General features: G+C 43.7%; 1 protein-coding gene and 1 long non-coding RNA gene across 3 annotated transcripts in view; one reads left to right on the forward strand and one right to left on the reverse strand.

Annotated features, from left to right (window-relative positions):
* The window catches only part of LOC109282396 (uncharacterized), a 170,751-nt gene that overhangs the window by 85,518 nt on the left and 65,708 nt on the right, over positions 1-19,525 (forward strand). The window lies entirely within an intron of this gene.
* The window catches only part of RNLS (renalase, FAD dependent amine oxidase), a 179,420-nt gene continuing 173,728 nt past the window's right edge, over positions 13,834-19,525 (reverse strand). Inside the window, exon 8 of one of the 2 annotated variants that reach the window (XM_059729942.1) lies at positions 13,834-13,992. In XM_059729942.1, the coding sequence (XP_059585925.1) occupies positions 13,984-13,992 (9 nt within the window). In that variant the 3' untranslated portion in view covers positions 13,834-13,983. The remainder of the gene's footprint in view (positions 13,993-19,525) is intronic. The other variant, XM_059729943.1, reaches the window with a different exon arrangement.

A 19,525-nucleotide genomic window follows, 5' to 3' on the forward strand; every position in this document is an offset into this window, starting at 1 on the left:
AGATTCTGGCAGCCACACTCATGCTGAGATTCATTGAATGATGCAGGTAGTCTCCATTTGGTCCACAAAGCAGGGTGTGTTTTGCTTTAAAGATTTTGAAATTCACAGTCAATACCAACACAGATATGAGCAAAAGATAATGATGAGAAAGGAAGAAGTTTTTAGCTCAACAGCAGGTGATGAAGAGGTGCCATCCAACTTTGCAGGAACTGTGTTCTAAAAAAGATCATTTCAAGTTGAACTGTGGTTTACCACAATGTTCTCGTGATCAGCTGAGCACTCAGATGTCAGGGGTGACTGAAAATAAGTTCATTTTCCCACAGTACAGATGTGTGTGCATGCACATGCACACACAGACACGCACAGAGAGACACGTGCGTGTGCGCGCATACACACACACACACACACGCACACACAAACTCTGTGAACGTGAGAAGAGATTACTTCTACATTTCAGATCTTGGCTGCAGCAAAGCTTTGAATTTCTCTTCACCCTTGAGACTTATACTTCAAAAGGATGGGAGAAAACACTTAGGGTTTCATTCCCACCTCTGCTTACTTTATGTTATAAGCATGCTGCCTTTCAGTACATTATTTCTGTGTACCATCCCTAGAGCAGTAAAGCACAAGAGGCTACTTACACAAAAGGTTTTAGGTACCTAATTACAATATTAGATACCAAACCTAACATTTAAGTACTGGCATTCACAAGACCATTTCTCAGCTACCATCTAACCTTGGGGGCACCAAAAGCCCCTAAGTGACATTTATGCCACCAAATACGTGCAAAAATTTTTATTTGCCCTGAAACTCACATCTAATCTCCTGTGAGATTTTCAAACCACATGATCCCCTGCCTCTCTCACCTGATCTCACAGGTGAGAGCACATCTAGTTTTCAGCGCATGACTAGTCTGCACAAAAGACAATGAAGAGGAGGAAAAGAAGGAACTGCCTATTGCTTGGAACACTCCTCTTGTAAAAGGAAACCCAGGTTCGTCCTCACCTACCTGATTTCAGCAAAGATTACCCAAGTTTCTTACCTCTGAGGGGGAATGCTCTAACCACTAGGCCATAACACTTGCAGGTTATACTGCTCTTGTAGTAAAGAGTGTGTTTTCACCATCTCTTCCATTAGAGCTGTTCCATACACAGCTACTCCTCACTTTACGTCATAGTTACGATCTTGAAAAATGTGACTTTAAGCGAAACAATGTTAAGCGAATCCAGTTATGTCACAGTAGTTACCTACTAGCAGGCGGCGGCCAAACAACATTATAACCAAACATTGCGCAATTTTAAACGAGTATGTTCTCTAATAGATTAGCGATGTAATAACGAAACAACATTAACCAGGACAAGTTAAGTGAGGAGTACCTGTATTGTATTAAATAATCCTCACTGGAGCAATAACTGAAACACAGACTTCCCAGGTGCATGCTTTAAGACTCATTTTCATTCTGACCAAATCAGAATTTAAATTGTTGTATTTTCGTATTTTATCCAGCAGGGAAGGATTGAAAGGCTTGTGTGAGTGTGCAACTCACGAGCTTAAAGTAGCATCTGATTACTGAAATAGCTTTACCATGAATTTTTCCTCTGCTGGGGTTGGGAGATTGTTTTATTACAATCCAGTTCTCTTTTGTGATTATGTATACTCCTCTCTCTCTAAGTTGGTGACTGGGATATTTATCTCCTCTCTCTATTTATATGGTTTTAGATGAAAAACTTAGATCAGAAAATAAAGTGGGTGGAAGGGAGGAACCATCACTAAAGGAGTGAAATATGTTACACAATGGCATAAAGCAGACTGCACAAATCCTCCTCTGCATTTGATCGCCAGAACTGGAGAGTTTACTGATTCATTTTACCAGGAAGCTGACATTCTCTCATTTAAAGGTGTGGATTTCTCACATGACACTCCTAACTCAGCAAGCTTCAGGTATGTTACAAAATGGTGCTGCTGTATCAGCCTTGATCTCTGTTGTTTTGGATGAAACTGCAACCCAAATTAGAGACTGTAGCAGAGCTAACACTGAGACTGTGCAGTAGCATACCCAGAACGGTAGCAGAAGATGACATCATTGATATTTCAGGATTTCAGCTATGCAGTGCAAAGCAGCTTACAAGCTGCACATCAGAGTCAGAACCGGGATTAGAGACAAAAACAGCCCTCACTTCTCATAAATATCTGCCCAGTGGCGTAAAATGTTTAGTGCAAAAGCTCTGAAATATCCCTTCTTCCCTTTAAGATCATTTGAATTGCCAAACCTAATCACAATTTCCAAACCCAGCCTCCAACTCCCAACAGCATGTAATGAGCCTCACAGCTCATTATTTCACTTCAAAGTCATTGGTTTGTTAGGTTAAGTCCCATTCCCCTCCCCCCAAAAGGTTGTTCAGTGATGTGATGCTCCAAAAATAATCATACAGTTCATGCTATGTAGAATCAGCTACTATTTCTGCATTTTCAAACAGGAACTCGTCAGTCACAATGATTTGCAGTTTTGGTACAACTTGTTCAGAAATGTGCATGTTCTCTCAAACTGTGGCTCTCCTAATATACAAGAGAAGTGGGGATGTATAATATACATACACATACAATCTCTTTCTCTAGCACAATGGGTATACATGCAGGAAGAAGACAGACACAGAAGTTTTGGCCCATTGAACTGACAAGTATGCTTTTCTATGGGGAATCAAATTCATAGGGTTCCTGAAACGTATCCCTAACCCCAAACTTGTAAAATCATGAGGAATAATAAGGAAGGCACTAGTGAGGGAAGATGCAGAGGTAAATGACAATATTTTAGGTCTGCAACTCAGGACTTCTTGTCATTTCCATTAATATGAAGAAAAGGGAAGGTAAAATGCATTTAGTGGTTTGGACAGGCAACTGCTATTCATATAACATTTAATATACGTTACACAGTTTAAGGCAGAGTCTGAAAAACAGCATGTCAGTCTTGAAAGGGACAGAACACCTGTATCTCATATTAAAGCAAATCAGGCTGAAGTGTGCTCAGCCACTGAAAGAATGGGGCCCTGGGTAGGCCTGAACACACTATCTGATCAAAGCTATGACAAGATGAAAAAACAGAACTCCTTCTTCTAATTTTATCATTTCATTACTCCATTCCATGTGTCCTGTATCTGGGAAATGGAGTGCTGGTACCCCAGGGTTGTACCTGTACCATGGTATATGCTCAGCCATAATGGATAATAATGTTATAATAGTTCATACCTTTTGATCCACTTCTGGATTCAAGGTGGTTTCTAGAACCTGTCCCCTTCTACCACTGTGCAGGAGGCTGCCAGCAGTGCACTTTAGGGGAGAGCTTATTCAAGTGATTCCCTAACTTAGTTAACTCAGAGATTTTCATAGATTTCATAGATTTCATAGACATTAGGGCTGGAAGGGACCTCGGAAGATCATCGACTCCAGCCCCCTGCCCAAAGGGCAGGAAGTCAGCTGGGGTCATAGGATCCCAGCAAGATAAGCATCCAGTTTGCTCTTGAAGGTGTTCAATGTAGGCGCTTGAACCACCTCCGGTGGCAGGATGTCCCAGACCTTGGGGGCTCGGACAGTAAAGAAATTCTTCCTTATGTCCTTATGTATTTGTTGACTGCTTTGATATGGCACACTGACAAGGCCTGCCAAGAGCTCCAAGAAACACAGCATATAGCTGAAAATATCCCTGGTAGATGTGGTGCTGTGAACACATGGGCTAGGGACAGACATTCAAAAAGCCTGAGCCTGAATTGAGTCAATCTTTGCAGGTTAGTCTAACCTGGCTAGGCTAAACCAGTTTGTAACCATATAGACATCTCCTCTGAACTGCAAAAATGCAGGCACATGCCTGCAGTGGCTCAGGCCAGAAGTCAAGGGGTGCTAGAGCAGCACTCCCTTCCCTTCCATAGTGCTAAGCTGAGGGGGGAGTGGCCAGGCCTGGCCAGGATGCTCTGGTAGGGAGGGGTTCACCCCCTCTCCTGACCAGCCCAGCAGGGAATTGATAACACAGTGTTTATCACTCCATTAAGAAAACAACTGAGGGACATTACCAGCTACCTGTTGATTCTACCTTTGTCCCGTCTGTCACAGCATGGACCATAGCCAGCATGTGGTCTGCTAGATAATGTGGAAAGGTGTCTTTGTAAGGCAAAGGGTATGGGGAAATCGCTGCTTAGAGGGGAGATAGGGAGCAGAAGCCTGATAGAGGTCTGAAAGTCTCTGCCAGAGCAGTAGCCAGGGAACAGAGGGGAGGAGCCAGCTCTGCTGTGGAGCAGAGCCCTGCCCAACCCAGAGAGCATGCTGAGATGCTAGGGGATTCTGGTTTAACTTAAACCAGCAAAGGGTCTGGGATAGACATTGCATAAACTGGCTTGAGCCAAATCAGTTAAGTCTGATACTACATTCAACCAGGTTTATCTCAAACTGGTTACAGCCATTTTCAAACTGGTTAATGTGCACCGAACATCTGTTCTGTTACAGATTTAAATCAGTTTTTGATCACTTAAACTGGTTTATTTGTAATGTCTGTCCCTAGCCATAAGAGCTGTGTTCAAGTTTTTACTCTGGCTTCTATGTCAGATCGTTAGATGATCAGATAGCAAATAATGTACCAGTGATACCCTAATCAGACAGACAAACAAGTCAGCGAGATCAAGGCAATCCTGGATCCTGGACACACTCTGCATGGAGCCCTTGGCAGTACTGCTGTTACATTGTTCCCCCTCAACTCTGGCCTTGCTTCTGCTTATGCTGGAGACAGCAGAGTTTCCCATACACATGAGCTGCCACCTGGGACACAGGGGCTATGTGTACACAAGATGCTGATTGCACAGTAGTTTGTTACTACTGCACAGTCAGTGTCATCTAAGAGTCATTCAGCAATGTTACTGTGTGGTAACTCCGATTACTGGGCAGTCAGCATCTCATGTAGCTGTGGCCAGGGAGTGGCTATTTGAGACTAGTGGTCTAGTCTAGTTTCCTCAAAGGAAGATGTAAGAGATTTGGCAGAAGGCAGTTGGAGAAGAACTTGCCCTTGGCAGAGTTCCTAACCCAATTAGTTAGAAGCTGAAGCTATAAACCTTGAGTATTTATATCCTGAAATTCATTCTAATTCTTACTGCTATTATTTTGGATGCTATTCTTATCTATATAAATGCCTTTTTTCTGGAGCCCCTCAGTTACAAGTTTTTCTTGTTTGTGAAGGTAAAGAACTCCCTCTTTCTGATCTATTCCATCCTTCCTTTGTGGAGGATGGGACCTTCAGAGAGAAGGGAGGAGGAGGTCCTCCCTATTGTGCACAGTACTCTATTTGAAACCTCTGCTGAGGAAGTGACGATTTTCCTCCAGAATTTGCTGCTGGAGTCAGGGGTGACACATAGCGGGTATACACAGGTGCATGTGCACCCCCTGAGCATGGTGCTGCACCCCCTGCAAAAAGATTCTGCCGATACTGTCGGTGGCACCTGCAGGTGCTCACTGCTTGCCACCCCGCAGTGAACACCGTCGGCAGTGTTTGCGGGCAGTCCACAATCGCTGCTGGCCACTGCTGCCACCTGCAGGTGGTCTCCAACACCTGGTCGACGCTCGCCATCCCTCCCCCGCTGGGGGATCTGCAGGAGCTCTGTGTTTTCCGCCATTGGACTTCTGCAGCTGCTTCTGGGTTCCCACCGCTGCCAGTGCAGCCGTGCCCCCACAGCCGCTAGGGGCACGCACCCTTCATGCCTGGAGTGGCGTTGGTGAAGGCTTCTTCTGAACAGTCAGAGATAGCACCCCGAGAAAGGCTGGTTTATAAAGAGTTTTCTAAGTGATTTAACTTTACTGGTTTCTAAATTAATATAGTTAAATTGGGGAGACCTTCTGGGGGACAGTTATAGTGATATAAAAATGCTTATATTGCTATGGTTTGTTTAGTAAATGGGATTAGAAACAGGTATAATTAAACTGATAGAAATACTGTGTGCGCAGAAATGCTAAGCTGGATAGGAAAGTTCACAACGCTGTGAAATATTGTCTTAGGCTGTCTTCATAATCTGGAAGAAACCATGGACTCAATTACATTTGAAAGGGACACTGTACAGCTCCTTCATTAGCAGGGTCAGCACAATTTGAACCTGACTAAATCACATTACTTTGAAAAGACTTAGTTCTGTGACTACATTTCAAAGCCATAATGTATAAGCAGGTTTGAATTGGATGATGCACATTTTGACCTCCTCGCGGACCATGTGCTGTCCTCTAAAAGTACTCAAAATGAACATTTTGGCAGATCACTGAATACTACAAGGGAAGCAAAGTCACCAATAAATGATGCCTATTTACAAACCTAGGTTTTATTCTGTGGATCTGGCTGGAAGCATGACCTTATGTTGCAGAAACATATGACCTATGTTTGGCCAATGATCTTCCCTTCTCTGGTAGTCCTAAACATTTTTGTTATATTAATTTAATTTATTCTGACCTCAGAACATTCAGGCCCAGAGCTGATTGTATCAGTGTGCCTAATTAGGGTGACCATATGTTCCAGTTTGGCCAGTACAGTCCCAGGTTCCAAAGACATGACGTCTTAGGTAGGATGACCATGTCTGCCTGCCTTCCTCCCACATAGTAGTAGTGATGCCTGCCTGCCCAGCTGGCTCGCACACCATGCTGCTCCACCTCCCCACCAGACTCCAGCCTGAGACTTTTGATTAACCAGCCAGAAGAGGCTGATGGAATCCAGGAGTGTCCCAGCCAAACTGAGAAGTACGGTCACCCTATATCTAATTCAATGGAGGTTAGACACCAACATACCTCTGAAGATCTGGTTCTTATGGACCTGTTCTGAAATGTGCTTGATAATTTTCCAAACTAAGAGTAGCATTAACTACAGCAGCTTTATAGCTGTGCTCAGAGACAATTGTCCCAGTAGATAATTTTACATTTCCCTGATGGATTATCCTAAATAACAGAATTGCCTCATATGAGGCTGTCATAATGAGAGGGCTGCTTGTGATAGCATAACATTAGGGGCAGTACACTGTTGCCTATAACCAGTAAAGCTATTAGAGGATTGTTTTGCCTGTGCCCCATTTGCAAATTATTATCCCATTAGGAAGCAGTGATATCTTTATGCTTTCCATAGCTGATAATTAGGGTAAATATATACCCTGGATTAAAGAGAAACCTCTTTTAAGAGACTACAAAAAGGAAAGATTAAAATTTAAATGACTGCTAAATAGAAATTATCTACTAGTGCTAGAGAACAGAACTGAACACAGTGGGCCTGATTCTCTTTGTATATTATCAGTAACTCCACTGAAACAGGTAGCATTACTTCAGGTGGCACCAATGACACTGCCAAGGGAGACCCTGAACATATCAAAAGTGACTACAGGGCTCTAGATGCAAGGGTGAGGGGTTCTGGGGCACAGGTTGTGCTCCTGTTAATTCTTCCAGTCAAGGGAAAGGGCCCAGGCAGGAGCAGGTGCATCCTGCAGATCAACACCTGGCGGCACAAGTGGTGTTGCCATCAGGGCTTTCTTCGATCATTGTTCCAAGAAGGACTGCTTGGAAGAGGTAGAATCCACCTGACAAAGAGAGGGAAGAACATCTTTGCAGACAGGCTCGCTAGCCTAGTGAGGAGAGCTTTAAACTAGGTTTGCTGGGGGATAGAGACCAAAGCCCTAAGGTAAGTGGGGAAGCAGGAGATCTGGAGGAAGAGCAAGCAGGAGAGGACAACAGAGGAGGCACTTTCATACTTCCTGAGAAATCAGGGCAATCAACTAGTTACTTTAGGTGCCTGTACACAAATGTATGGAGCCTGGGAAATAAGCAGAAAGAACTGGAAGTCCTTGCACAGTCACAGAACTATCACCTGATTGGAATAACAGAGACTTGGTGAGATACCTCACATGACTGGAGCGCTGTTATGAATGGATATAAATTGTTCAGGAAGGACAGGCAGGGGAGAAGAGGAAGAGGAGTTGAACTGTATATAAAACAACCATATGATTGCTCAGAGCTCCAGTATGAAACCGGCGATAGGTTTGTTGAGAGTCTCGAGGTTAGGGTCAGAGGGGAAAGCAACAAGGATGATATTGTGGTGGGTGTCTGCTTCAGACCACTAGACCAGGAGGAAGTGGTGGATGAAGCTTTCTTCAAAGAGCTAGCAGAAGTTTCCCAATCACAAGCCCTGGTTCTCATGGGGTAGTTCAATCACCCTGACATCTGCTGGGAGGACAATACAGCAGTGTGCAGGCAATCCAGGAAGGTTTTGGAGAGTGTTGGGGATAACTTTCTGGTGGAAGTGCTGGAATGGTCCACTGTGTTCTTCTTGACCTGCTGCTCACAAACAGGGAAGAATTGGTAGGGAATGTAGTAGTAGATCGCAACTTGGAAAGCAGTGACCATGAGATAATAGAGTTCAGGATCCCAAGGAAAGGAAGATAGAGAGCTGCAGAGTAAGGACCCTGGACTTCAGAAAAGCAGACTTTGACTCGTTCAGGGAACTCATGGGCAGGATCTCCTGGGAAGCCAGTTTGAGGTGGGGAGGAGTCTAGGAGAGCTGGCTGTACTTTAAAGAAGCCATCCTGAGAGTGTAGAAACAAACCATCCCAATGTGCAGAAAGATTAGCAAGTATGGCAAAAGACCTTCTTGGCTTAGCAGGGAACTCTTCAGTAAACTAAATCACAAAAAGGAAGCTTATAAGAAGTGGAAACTTGGACAAATAACTGGGGAAGAATATAAGAGTATGCAGGGGTAAAGTCTGGAAGGCCAAAGTGCAATTGGAGTTGCAGCTAGCAAGAGATGTGAAGGGTAGCAAAAAGGTTTTCTACAAGTATGTGGGTAGCAAGAGGAAGATATGGGACAGTGTTGGTCCCTTACTGGATGGGGGAGCCAACCTTGTGACAGGATGCAGAAAAGGCTGATGTATTTAATGCCTATTTCTTTTTAGTTTTCACTGACAAGGTCAGCTCCCAGACTACTGCACTGGGCAACACTGTTTGGGGAGGATGTGAGCAGCCACTAGTGGCAAAAGAACAGGTTAGGGACTATTTAGAAAAGCTGGACATGTGCAAGTCTATGGGGCTGGATGGGATGCACTGGAAGGTGCTGAGGGAGTTGGCTGATGTGATTGCAGAGCCTCTGGCCATCATCTTTGAAAACTCATGGTGATCAATAGAGGTCCCAGATGATTGGAAAAGAGAAAACATAGTGCCCATATTCAAGAAAGGGAAAGCATCCACACCTGAGGACAGGGGGGTAATCCAGGCTGACCTTGACAGGCTCAGTAAATGGGCGGACGAGAACCTGATGGTGTTTAACACTGAAAAATGCAAGGTTCTCCACCTTGGGAGGAAAAACCTGCAGCATGTCTATAGGCTTGGCAGAGCTACGCTGACTAGCACTACGGATGAGAGCGACTTGGGGGTCAGGATTGACCACAAGATGAACATGAGCCTTCAATGTGATGCTGCAGCCAGTAAAGCGAGCAAAACACTGGCTTGCATCCACAGATGCTTCTCAAGCAAATCCCGGGACGTCATTCTCCCCTTGTACTTGGCCTTGGTGAGGCCACAGCTGGAGTACTGCATCCAGTTTTGGGCTCCACAATTCAAAAAGGATGTGGAGAAGCTTGAGAGAGTCCAGAGGAGAGCCACGCGCATGATAAGAGGTCAGGAAAACAAACCTTATGACAAGAGGGTGAGAGTCATGAGACTTTTCAGCCTGGAAAAGTGCAGGCTGAGGGGGTGACCTGATGGCCACCTATAAGTTTATCAGGGGTGTTCACCAGGACCTGGGGGAACGTTTGTTCACCAGAGCGCCCCAAGGGATTACAAGGTCGAATGGTTATAAACTCCTGCAAGACCGTTTCAGACTGGACATAAGGAAGAACTTCTTTACTGTCCGAGCCCCCAAGGTCTGGAATGGCCTGCTGCTGGAGGTGGTTCAAGCACCTACTTTGAACGCCTTCAAGAGAAACCTGGATGTTTTTCTTATTGGGATCCTATGACCCCAGCTGACTTCCTGCTCCTGGGGCAGGGGGCTGGACTCGAATATCTTCTGAGGTCCCTTCCAGCCCTAATGTCTATGAAATCTATGAAAAAGGAGGATCCAGGGAACTACAGACCAGGCAGCCCCACCTCAGTCCCTGGAAAAATCATGGAGCAGATCCTCAAGGAATCCATCTTGAAGCACTTGGAGGAGAAGGTGATTAGGAACAGTCAGCATGGATTCACCAAGGGCAAGTCATACTGACCAACCTGATTGCCTTCTATACCAAGACGGTTGGCTTTGTGGATGAAGGGAGATGTGGTATACCTCAATTTTAGCAAGGCTTTTGATATGGTCTCCCACAACATTCTTGCAGGCAAGCTAAAGAAGTATGGGCTGGATGAATGGACTGGAAGGTGGATAGAAAACTGGGTGGAACATTGAGCTCAGAGGGTAATAATCAATGGATCGATGTCTAATTGGCAGCCAGTATCAAGTGGAGCGCCCCTGGGGTTGGTCCTGGGGCCAGTTTTGTTCAATGTCTTCATCAATGATCTGGATGATAGCAGAGAGTGCACCCTCAAAAAGTTTGCAGATGACACTAAGTTGGAGGGAGTAGTAGATATGCTGGAGGGTAGGGCTAGGATTCAGCGTGACCTAGACAACTTGGAGGATTGGGCCAAAAGAAATCTCATGAGGTTCAACAAGGATGAGTGCAAAGTCCTCCACTTAGGACAGAACAGTCCCATGCACCAGTACAGGCTGGAGCAGACTGGCTGGGTAGCAACTCTGCAGAAAAGGACCTTGGGTTTACAGTGGGCAAGAAACTGAATATGTGCCAACAGTGTGCACTTGTTGCTAAGAAAGCTAATGGCATACTGGGCTGAATTGGTAGGTGTGCTGCCAATAGGTCAAGGGAAGTGATTATTCCCCTATATTCAGCACTGAAGCCATATCTGGAGTACTATGTTCAGTTTTGCCCCCCCCCCGCCAATACAGAAGGGATCTGGACAAATTAGAGAGAGTAAAGTGGAGGGCAACAAAAATGGTGAGGGAGCTGGGGGACATGACTTATGAGGAGAGGCTGAGGGAACTGGATTTATTTAATTTAGAGAAGAGAAGACTGAGAGGGGATTTAATAGCAGCCTTAAACTACCTGAAGGGGATTCAAGAAGATGGAGCTAGACTGTTCTTAGGGGCAGAAAACAGAACAAAGAGCAACGATCACAAATTGCATTAAGGGAAGTTTAGGTTAGATATTAGCAAGAATGTTCTCACTAGGAGGGTAGACAAACACTAGAACAAGTTACCCAGAGGGGTGGTGGAATCTCCATCCTTGGAGGTTTTTTAAGACCCAGCTAGACAAAGCCTTGGCTGGGATGATCTAGTTGGGGATTCTCCTGCTTTGAGCAGGGGGTTGGACTAGATGACCTCCTGATGTCCTTTCCAACCCTAATATTCTATGATGCTATCAGTGTATAAAGAGGGGCTTGGACTAACACATTTGGAAGCTACTTTGGAATGTTCTTTTGAGTCAAGAGGTTCCCGATTACAGGCATTCTTCTTCAAAGGTTTCAGCATTAAGACACATTTATTGTGCACCACACCATTTTATTTAAAAACGACTGCAAGCTACTGCTGTCTGTGGTACATGCATAAGTCAGGTCAATGGTATGTCATGGTGTGCTTACACATTACACTTTGTACCAGCTAACTGTAAGGAATGTTAAGTCTTGTTGAAGTTAGAATGTGCCAGGAGCAGTGGGATGTTCAGGGTTAATACCCTCTCTAATCTGCACAGCTCTGAGCTGCTGTTAGAAAACTGGTGAGCAGGGGTGTGGCTAGGAGCTGATAAATCTACTCTGTGCCTGCCCCACTTGCCAGCTCTGTAGCAGCAACACCCTCCTGCAGCATAGCATGCACATAGACACACAGCCCTCAGCAAACATACCCAGACTTGGCTCTGGCAGCACAGCAGGGCATGGGGACAGCAGCAGGGGAGGGGCCATCCCTGACTGCAGGACTGCCTGGAGCCTGCGAGTATGCAGGGAACCCCTCCCTCTCCACATCACAGCTCGCAGAGGCACATCCTGCAAACACCCCCCACCCTGGCTTGTGTGTGTTGTGTGTGTGCTGTGTCTTGTGCTTTGTGTGCAGTCCCCCACTCACCAGCTCCATCCCCCACTTGGGCTGTTTGGTCTCACCCCACTTTGCAGCCTGGTAGCTCCTCTTCCTGCTCTTCAGTTGCTGCTCTGGTGTCCAGGCTGTCACTAAGAGGGGGGGGGGGGGAATGGGGCATGAGGAGTGCAGGAGTACAGTTAATTCACCTGGTAGCAGTGCTACCCCCGGGATATGAAAGGACTGTGAATTTGTTGTTTGATCTACCATGAACAATGTGAAGTTAGGCTAAATCGAGCCAGTTCATAACGCTTAAAGAAACACCTCACTTCAAATGGTGTGACTAGAGGGCACTTACCACTTGCTTATGATCATGAATATGTGATTCTTCATGTTTTAAGTTATCTTAACAAGGTTTAATTGTAACTTCTAATCTCGTCTTCCCATGAATGCACATTGGTTATGACTTCTAGGTTGACTTATGCTAAAAGGTAGGTATATAATGTTACAGGTCACTTTTCACACACCTCATAGAATCATAGAAAATTAGGATTGAACAGGACCTCAGGAGGTCATCTAGTCCAATCCCCTGCTGGAAGCAGGACCATCCCCAACTAAAAACATGTGTTCCCATGCTTTTTACTTTAGCCATACATGACACTAGTTGTACCACTCTGCAACCCCGTTGCCCATTTTCTGTAAGTATTACAATGCATTCCTGCAAAATACAATAGGACAGAGGGAAAATGTTTAAACTTCCCTTTGTTACTCATCCCAGAAATATGATCTTTTACATTCTTCAATCCTAAATTATTCTGCGCATAGTGCAATCTCAGTTGAGACTCCAGCTGGAGAGTTGGTTAAATGGCTAGGGGTAGGACAAGAGGGAATGATGGATGTTGGGTGCTTTAGGTAGACTTTGGATACAGCTCAGCATGGAGGTAGCTGAAAGAAGGGCCAAAGAAGGAGCAAAAGATGGACCAGAGGGAGAGAGGAGTGAGAGGCAGAGAGAAGAAGAGTACATGCTATCAAATGGCTGCCTTACCTTTGACCTGGGATCAACTGTGGGGAGTGTTAGGGTGAAAGAGCTTTACTCATCTCAGTAGAATGGATGGAGTGTTTGCACAGTACAAGTACTATTGTCACAAGTTGATACTTGCCACTGGCAGAATTACTATCTCTCTGTCTCATTGATATCTTAGTTTATGGATCCACAGACCTCCAGGGAGCATCACAAATCCACATGATGTTCTCTAGTGCTGTTTTCTATTTCCATCACTGATTCTGCAGACAGATGTATAACATCACTGGCAGCCAAACTGTTCCCCAGTGACTCTACAGATGTGGATGCCAGAGTGCAAGTTCTCCCAGAGAAGTTTGCATTAAGTTGAGTTGAGCCTTTTCTTGCCAGATCCATTTCTTTTTTACTGTGATTAGTGCTTAGTGCTATCAGCTCAAACCACATCGCCTTTTCGGCGGAGGAAGGAGGTTCTGCCAGCTCTAGCAGAGAAGACATGCAGATCTGCTTTTTTTGGAGCTGCAGATCTTCAAGTAGGAGTAGAAGTGGCTGGGAGCACTTTAAATACACAATTAAAGGCACATTTTAGAGACAGGCATTGTGGCTCTGATGGACTCCTATAGGCCTAAATTATTAACTTTCAATTTAAACTTTTTAAAACCCATTTTAAGTTCTTTGTTTATTGAAATAAGAATTTACATCATCACAACATGCTAATGATACCGGTGAAAAATGCCAGGAATAGGTTTAGCAGAGGCAGTGTTAATAGTCCCTCACAGCAGGCTCATGACCCTAAGCTGCATAGGAACCTCTTTGGTTTGAGAAGGTAGCATAGTCTCTCAAAATCTTGAACTAGTCCTCTTCAGAATACCTGCAAGGAAATGGTGGAAAGGTCATTACTAGCAACTGGACACAATGATTTGCAAAAAATATAGCCATCAGCTGGGAAAAATTTCTAGCTGCTTTGACCTAGGCTGGAATCAGACTGGTGATCTCTCCTTTACATGAAGCTGAAGGTGTTCATGATGAAGGTCTTTTCTGCAAATATATCGGGGGGGGGGGGGAAGGAGGAGAAAAGAAGATGCTCTGCCCATTATTTCACTTCAAGCATATCTCCTTAAGCGTAATCTTGATGTATTTGTTGTGTACTTTATGTTCAAATGACTCTTTCTCAGTTTTCCTTTAACCTCTTGATGTGAGGCAGTGGTCACTGAATTCTGCCTTGCCCATAAATGAGATGAACACCAGGGCAGCCTGATTCTTGATGTCAAAATGTGGATATTCTGCAAGAATGAGGGGAGCTTCTCTGTAACAGGATTAAAAAGAATTTTTAAAAAGAATTAAAAAGAGGTTAATCAGCTTCCATTCCCACCTGCCCTGGTGGGACCCTGGCATACTGACAGCAGCAGGCTGTTGACATTTCAGCAGCAAATAGCACCAGCTGGATTAGCACCCTATAGTTCAGTCCACAAACGGGCAGCTTGGATCTGCTGCTGAGCTCACTTATACTGGTGTAGTTTCACAGATTTCACCAGGCTTGTACTAAGTTGGCTTACGGCAAATGCTTTAGTAACAGTTGGTCAGAGTAAGAGGGCCAAAAACAAGGAGGCTGAAAATGAAGAGAGGAAGACTTTAAAACTGAAGCTCTTGCAAGAAGTATGCTTTCTGATGTCTGGGCCATTAACTAACTCTGTCTCCAAAATACCTCTGCTGATTCCTTGGCAAAACTGAAGGGTTTTTTTCCTGCCTGATTAGCACAGCATGCTGGATGCACACAGCAGTCCCTGGGTACTTTGTGCTCTAGGCCAAAAAGTTCCTCTCTCTAATCTTGTTTCTTTTAAAAGTGGTGAAATTATTTTCTTTCAACCAGGCTAACAGAGTATAGGACTCGTAGGCTTAAAGAAGGAAAAATCATTGGGCCTCTCTTTGGCTTTTATTTTCCCACCAATATTATGTTAGAGACCTGTAGTTTAAAGGACAGTCTTTTTCCACTCCCTAGCTTCAGAGCTTTTTTTCTTTCCCCGCCACTATTAGCTTTCATAGAACATTTATGATGGCTGAGCAGATTATGGTGACATATTGATGCAGCTCTGGTACACAATTTAAAAGCATTACTCTAAAAACTTAAGGTGTGTTTTTATATTAATATGAAAACAGTATGATTTATTTAGGCCTTAATAGAAAGAATGAGCACTTTATAAAATACAGCCATGCCACCTGCCTACTCAATAGCCACTCAGCTTGGGTTGGACTTTGTTTACTTCTTTTTAAATGTGAAGTACACAATCACACACTGAGAAATGTCACAACTGGGACTGGTTATCTATGAGAACTGACCTCCCAAATCTATCAGATAACATGAACCTCAAATTTATACTGTGGATCAGAGCCAGGCACGGGTTTTTGTGCCCAGGCCTCAATGATGAGCTTTAATTGCATATTGCTGCTCAGTGCAACCTCTTAACTACCATTTCCTCTTCAAGTTTTTTCCCCACATTTTGGCCCCAAACGTTCACATGTACCAGGAAGGTGTCTATCCTCTAGTTCAGGCAGAAAGCTACTCTTCTTTCCTTTGTGTCCAGACAGTGAAGGCAGAGACACACTTATCCCGCTGTCCTCAGCTGTCTGGCACTTCTGTTCCATGCAAGCTGCCTTCTAACCTGGATGCAGCGTAATTATGTTTGCATGGTGCTGTTGGTAGGCAAAGTTAGCATGGGAGGGGATAACAATCTAATAGACTTGCAACTCTTTTGGAGGTATTGGCTTTTGTAGTAAAGCAGTCAATGCACGTGCATCCAGAATGAGAGACTGGCTTGTATCTGAGCATGACACTGGCTGGACTAAAACACTGCTGCAAAAAATATTATTTCTGTGCACACAGTGCAATACAGGATTTCTCTTTAGCTGAGTCAGACTGCATCAGATCTGAATGTGATAAATGAGTGATGCTGAGGGCTGGTAGGCCCATTCCAATGCTTTGGCCAGCATAATAAATGACTGCAGAAGACAGGACATGCCAGACTTTCCCTTGGCATTATGAATAGAATCTGGCAAACATAGATTAAATAGAGACAGCTAAAAGAATTGTGTGGCCATTGGAGTAAGCCACTCTCTTTCACAGTAAGCATTGACAAGAAACTATGCTACAAGGGGCAGAGAAAATGTTCAGACAACCATTTCCTTATTGGACCTGAATGCTGATGGTTATAACCTCAAATTTTTTACCTTTCTTGATAACAAATTAGATTTGGATAGAGTTACATCTCATGGCTGGGTTGGCTCCAATCACTGCCTTTTTACTATTCAAAGTCATTGTCACTGTCATTCAACACTGGTACTTTGCACACACAATGTACTGCAGGATGCAACTATGCTGTTTCATATTTAGGGGGCGGCTCACATGGAGAAATCTAATGTTCTTGAAGACAGTGCTACCAGCCATTTAAAGTGTTCTGTGTAGACATGACTTCTATGTCCTTACAAGTAATTGATCACCTCACAAACATAATCCTGAGAACAGGGATGTGGGGAACATTATTCCCAATTAAACAGTGAGAGCTGATTCACAGTGATTTTCCCAAAATCACATAGATAGTTTGGGGCAAAGCAAGCAATCTGAACCCAGATCTTCTGAGTTGCCATTGTTGCCTAATAACAAGATTAGCCTTCTAGAACCTTAAATTCTAGAGGTTAATGATATTAGGTTAGCGGTCTAAGGGTACATGTTTATACATGTGCTCTGGGGAGTGGGCGGAGGGTGCTTTAATTAGAGCGGCTCTGTGCGTGCCTATACACGCGCAGAGAGGCTGCTCCAATGCACTGTAATTATAGCACATCAGAGCGAACTCAATCAGTCAAATCTGCTGGAGTGTGGTAATTACTGTGCTCTAGCAGATGCCAGCGTCTTGTGGATTAGCATTCCTGCACTGAAAAATGGTGGCAGGGGAGCTTCAACTAAAGCTCTTGGAGTTGCTTTAATTAAAGCACCCCCCACCAGTCTGCCCCGCCCCCATTCCCAGAGCACATGTATAAACGCTCCGTGAGCTCCTCTAATAAAAGTGCCCAGAGTGTCTCATGTATCAGTGTCCCCACACTGAAAAATGGTGGCAGGGGCACTAACTAAAGCTTGTCAAATGAACTTTAGTTAAAATACTGCTGCTGCCATTTTTCAGTGCGGGGATGCTAATACAGGAGGTGCTAGACTCTGCTGGAGCATGCTAATTACCATACTCCAGTAGACTAGATTAATCGAGTAATTACAGCGTGACACGCGCAGTGTTGCTGCATGTGTATAGGCACCCAAATGCTTCAAAGAAGAAGTGGCCACTTATAGATAGAATGAATGCCTGTAGTCAAGAGAAGAATGGGGAATTCTTAGTGTGAACAGAAGCCTGTTTTTAAACAGCCTGTATTTTTGTCTGTCTGGTCACAAGTTTCTGTTTACCAGACAGAGTAGGAGGCTTTGAGTCTCTAGAGATTTCTGAAGGGTATGCCTTGTACTGGTGTACATAGGGATCAAATTGGAAAAAGATAAGTGGTACTAATTTCCCTAACTCCACCCATAAATCAGTCCATTACCACTTATAATGCCAACACAGCTCACATTAGATTGTATAGCTCTTTCAAAATGTTACACCCTCTAACAAAGTGAATATTTAAATCATCACCATAGGTTTCAGTATCAACATACCAGGATATAAATGGGTCAGTACACTCCTCTTCCTGACCTATCATTTCAGCTGTCTGCAAATTAGAGAGACATCATTCCTTTGGAAGGTTTACTACACAAGCAAAATGATGTATAAAATGAAAGCTCAGATTCTGAAGAAGATGGCAAGGTGGCAATCTCTAAGGAAAAGTACCTGATCACACAAAGCAGGGTCCTACCAATCAAAGCTAGATATAAGAAATGGTATACTAGGTCCCCTCTGAATACACTGATCTTGTGTTAATGACACTGATTATTACCTATGTTTCCTACAAAAAAACCTCTGTATTTTCTGCATTGAGGTATGTGCTAAGGTATCAAAGATGCAAAGGCACTAATTAAAATTATCTAAAGGATAGGGAAGCAAAGGGCAATGAATAAAAGTTGAAAGTAAAAATATAGGTGACTGATAAGGGAAGATAAAGAAGTCAAAGAAAAACAAATGGTCAGTAACAAAAACAAATGGTCAGAAAAACAAATGCTAGATTTCTGGTTGTGATGTAGAAAGATAGAAATCTTATACAGAGATTTCTGTTCTGTATTTGTAATAACATAGGAAGATGTATCCATCCCATACAATCTTATGGATATGTTCTTATGATTTATCATCTGTAACAAAAGAGGATGTGAGGCAACATCAACTAATATTAAACATTTTCAAATCAACATCTTCGATAAGTACATTGTATATGTGGATAATGTACACAATTGCAGAGTCTCAAGCTAACAAGGTGAGAAGCAATTTGAACCTTTCATGTTAATTAACTAATCTGGGAAATTCCAAAGCATGAAATGACCGCCATTGTAATGCCTTAAAAATACATGGTAAAGGGACAATCCTGGGAACTGGTTAGCTTGATATCAATCCTGGGAATGGTCACTTATGGCTTATATCAATGACGATTTAGAGACTAAAATTATGATTAGTGCTAGCATTAATATCAAGCAAACTTCTTATATTGTAGAAAAAAAAATACATCTCTCTACCCATCTCCTTCTTTCATGGCTTACAGGGAGAAAAAAATTGTCTGAACTGCCTTTAATGTGCTCATGAGACTAGTAATACTTCATTAAGCCAATAACCATATTCTCATGCTTCAGGGCTTCAGTTGGTCACCTGCAGTGGTCAGGAATTACTTTCTTTCTTGATGCACAGTTGGTCAGATGTATTCTGAGTTTTTTTTTCCCTTCACTTTCCTCTGAAACATCAAAGGCCAGCCACAGCTGGAGATGGGCTGTCAAATGAGGCGGATGAGATGAGGTGGCTCAGAGAATCTTCTCTCTCATATTTGTCTGGTGTGTCTTGCCCACACACTTCCTAGATTTGCAGTTGAGAAGGAATTTTCTGCCAGGTTAGACTGGCAGAGACCTCGGGGATTTTTCCTCATCCTGCTAGGGTCACTGGGGCATATCTCACCTAATCAATCCTGTCATTGGAAAGACTTTGGACAGCAGAGGTCCCCTGATCTCTGCCTATGATACACAGCATTTTAATCTCCTGAAATGTTCTAGTTTGACTGAAGTGATTGACCTTGATAGAGGGATATCTGGGCTGTGATATATGTCAGACTATTTGATCTAATGGTACTTTGTGGGCCTAAACTATGAAAGTCTTTGAAACTTCAGCAATTAGTTGAAGAAGTATAGCATTGTTCACGGTACAACCTGAGAGCCAAGAGATACAGGGTGGACTACA

The sequence above is a fragment of the Alligator mississippiensis genome, chromosome 6 (genome assembly GCF_030867095.1).
Source record: "Alligator mississippiensis isolate rAllMis1 chromosome 6, rAllMis1, whole genome shotgun sequence".
Lineage (NCBI taxonomy): Eukaryota > Metazoa > Chordata > Crocodylia > Alligatoridae > Alligator > Alligator mississippiensis.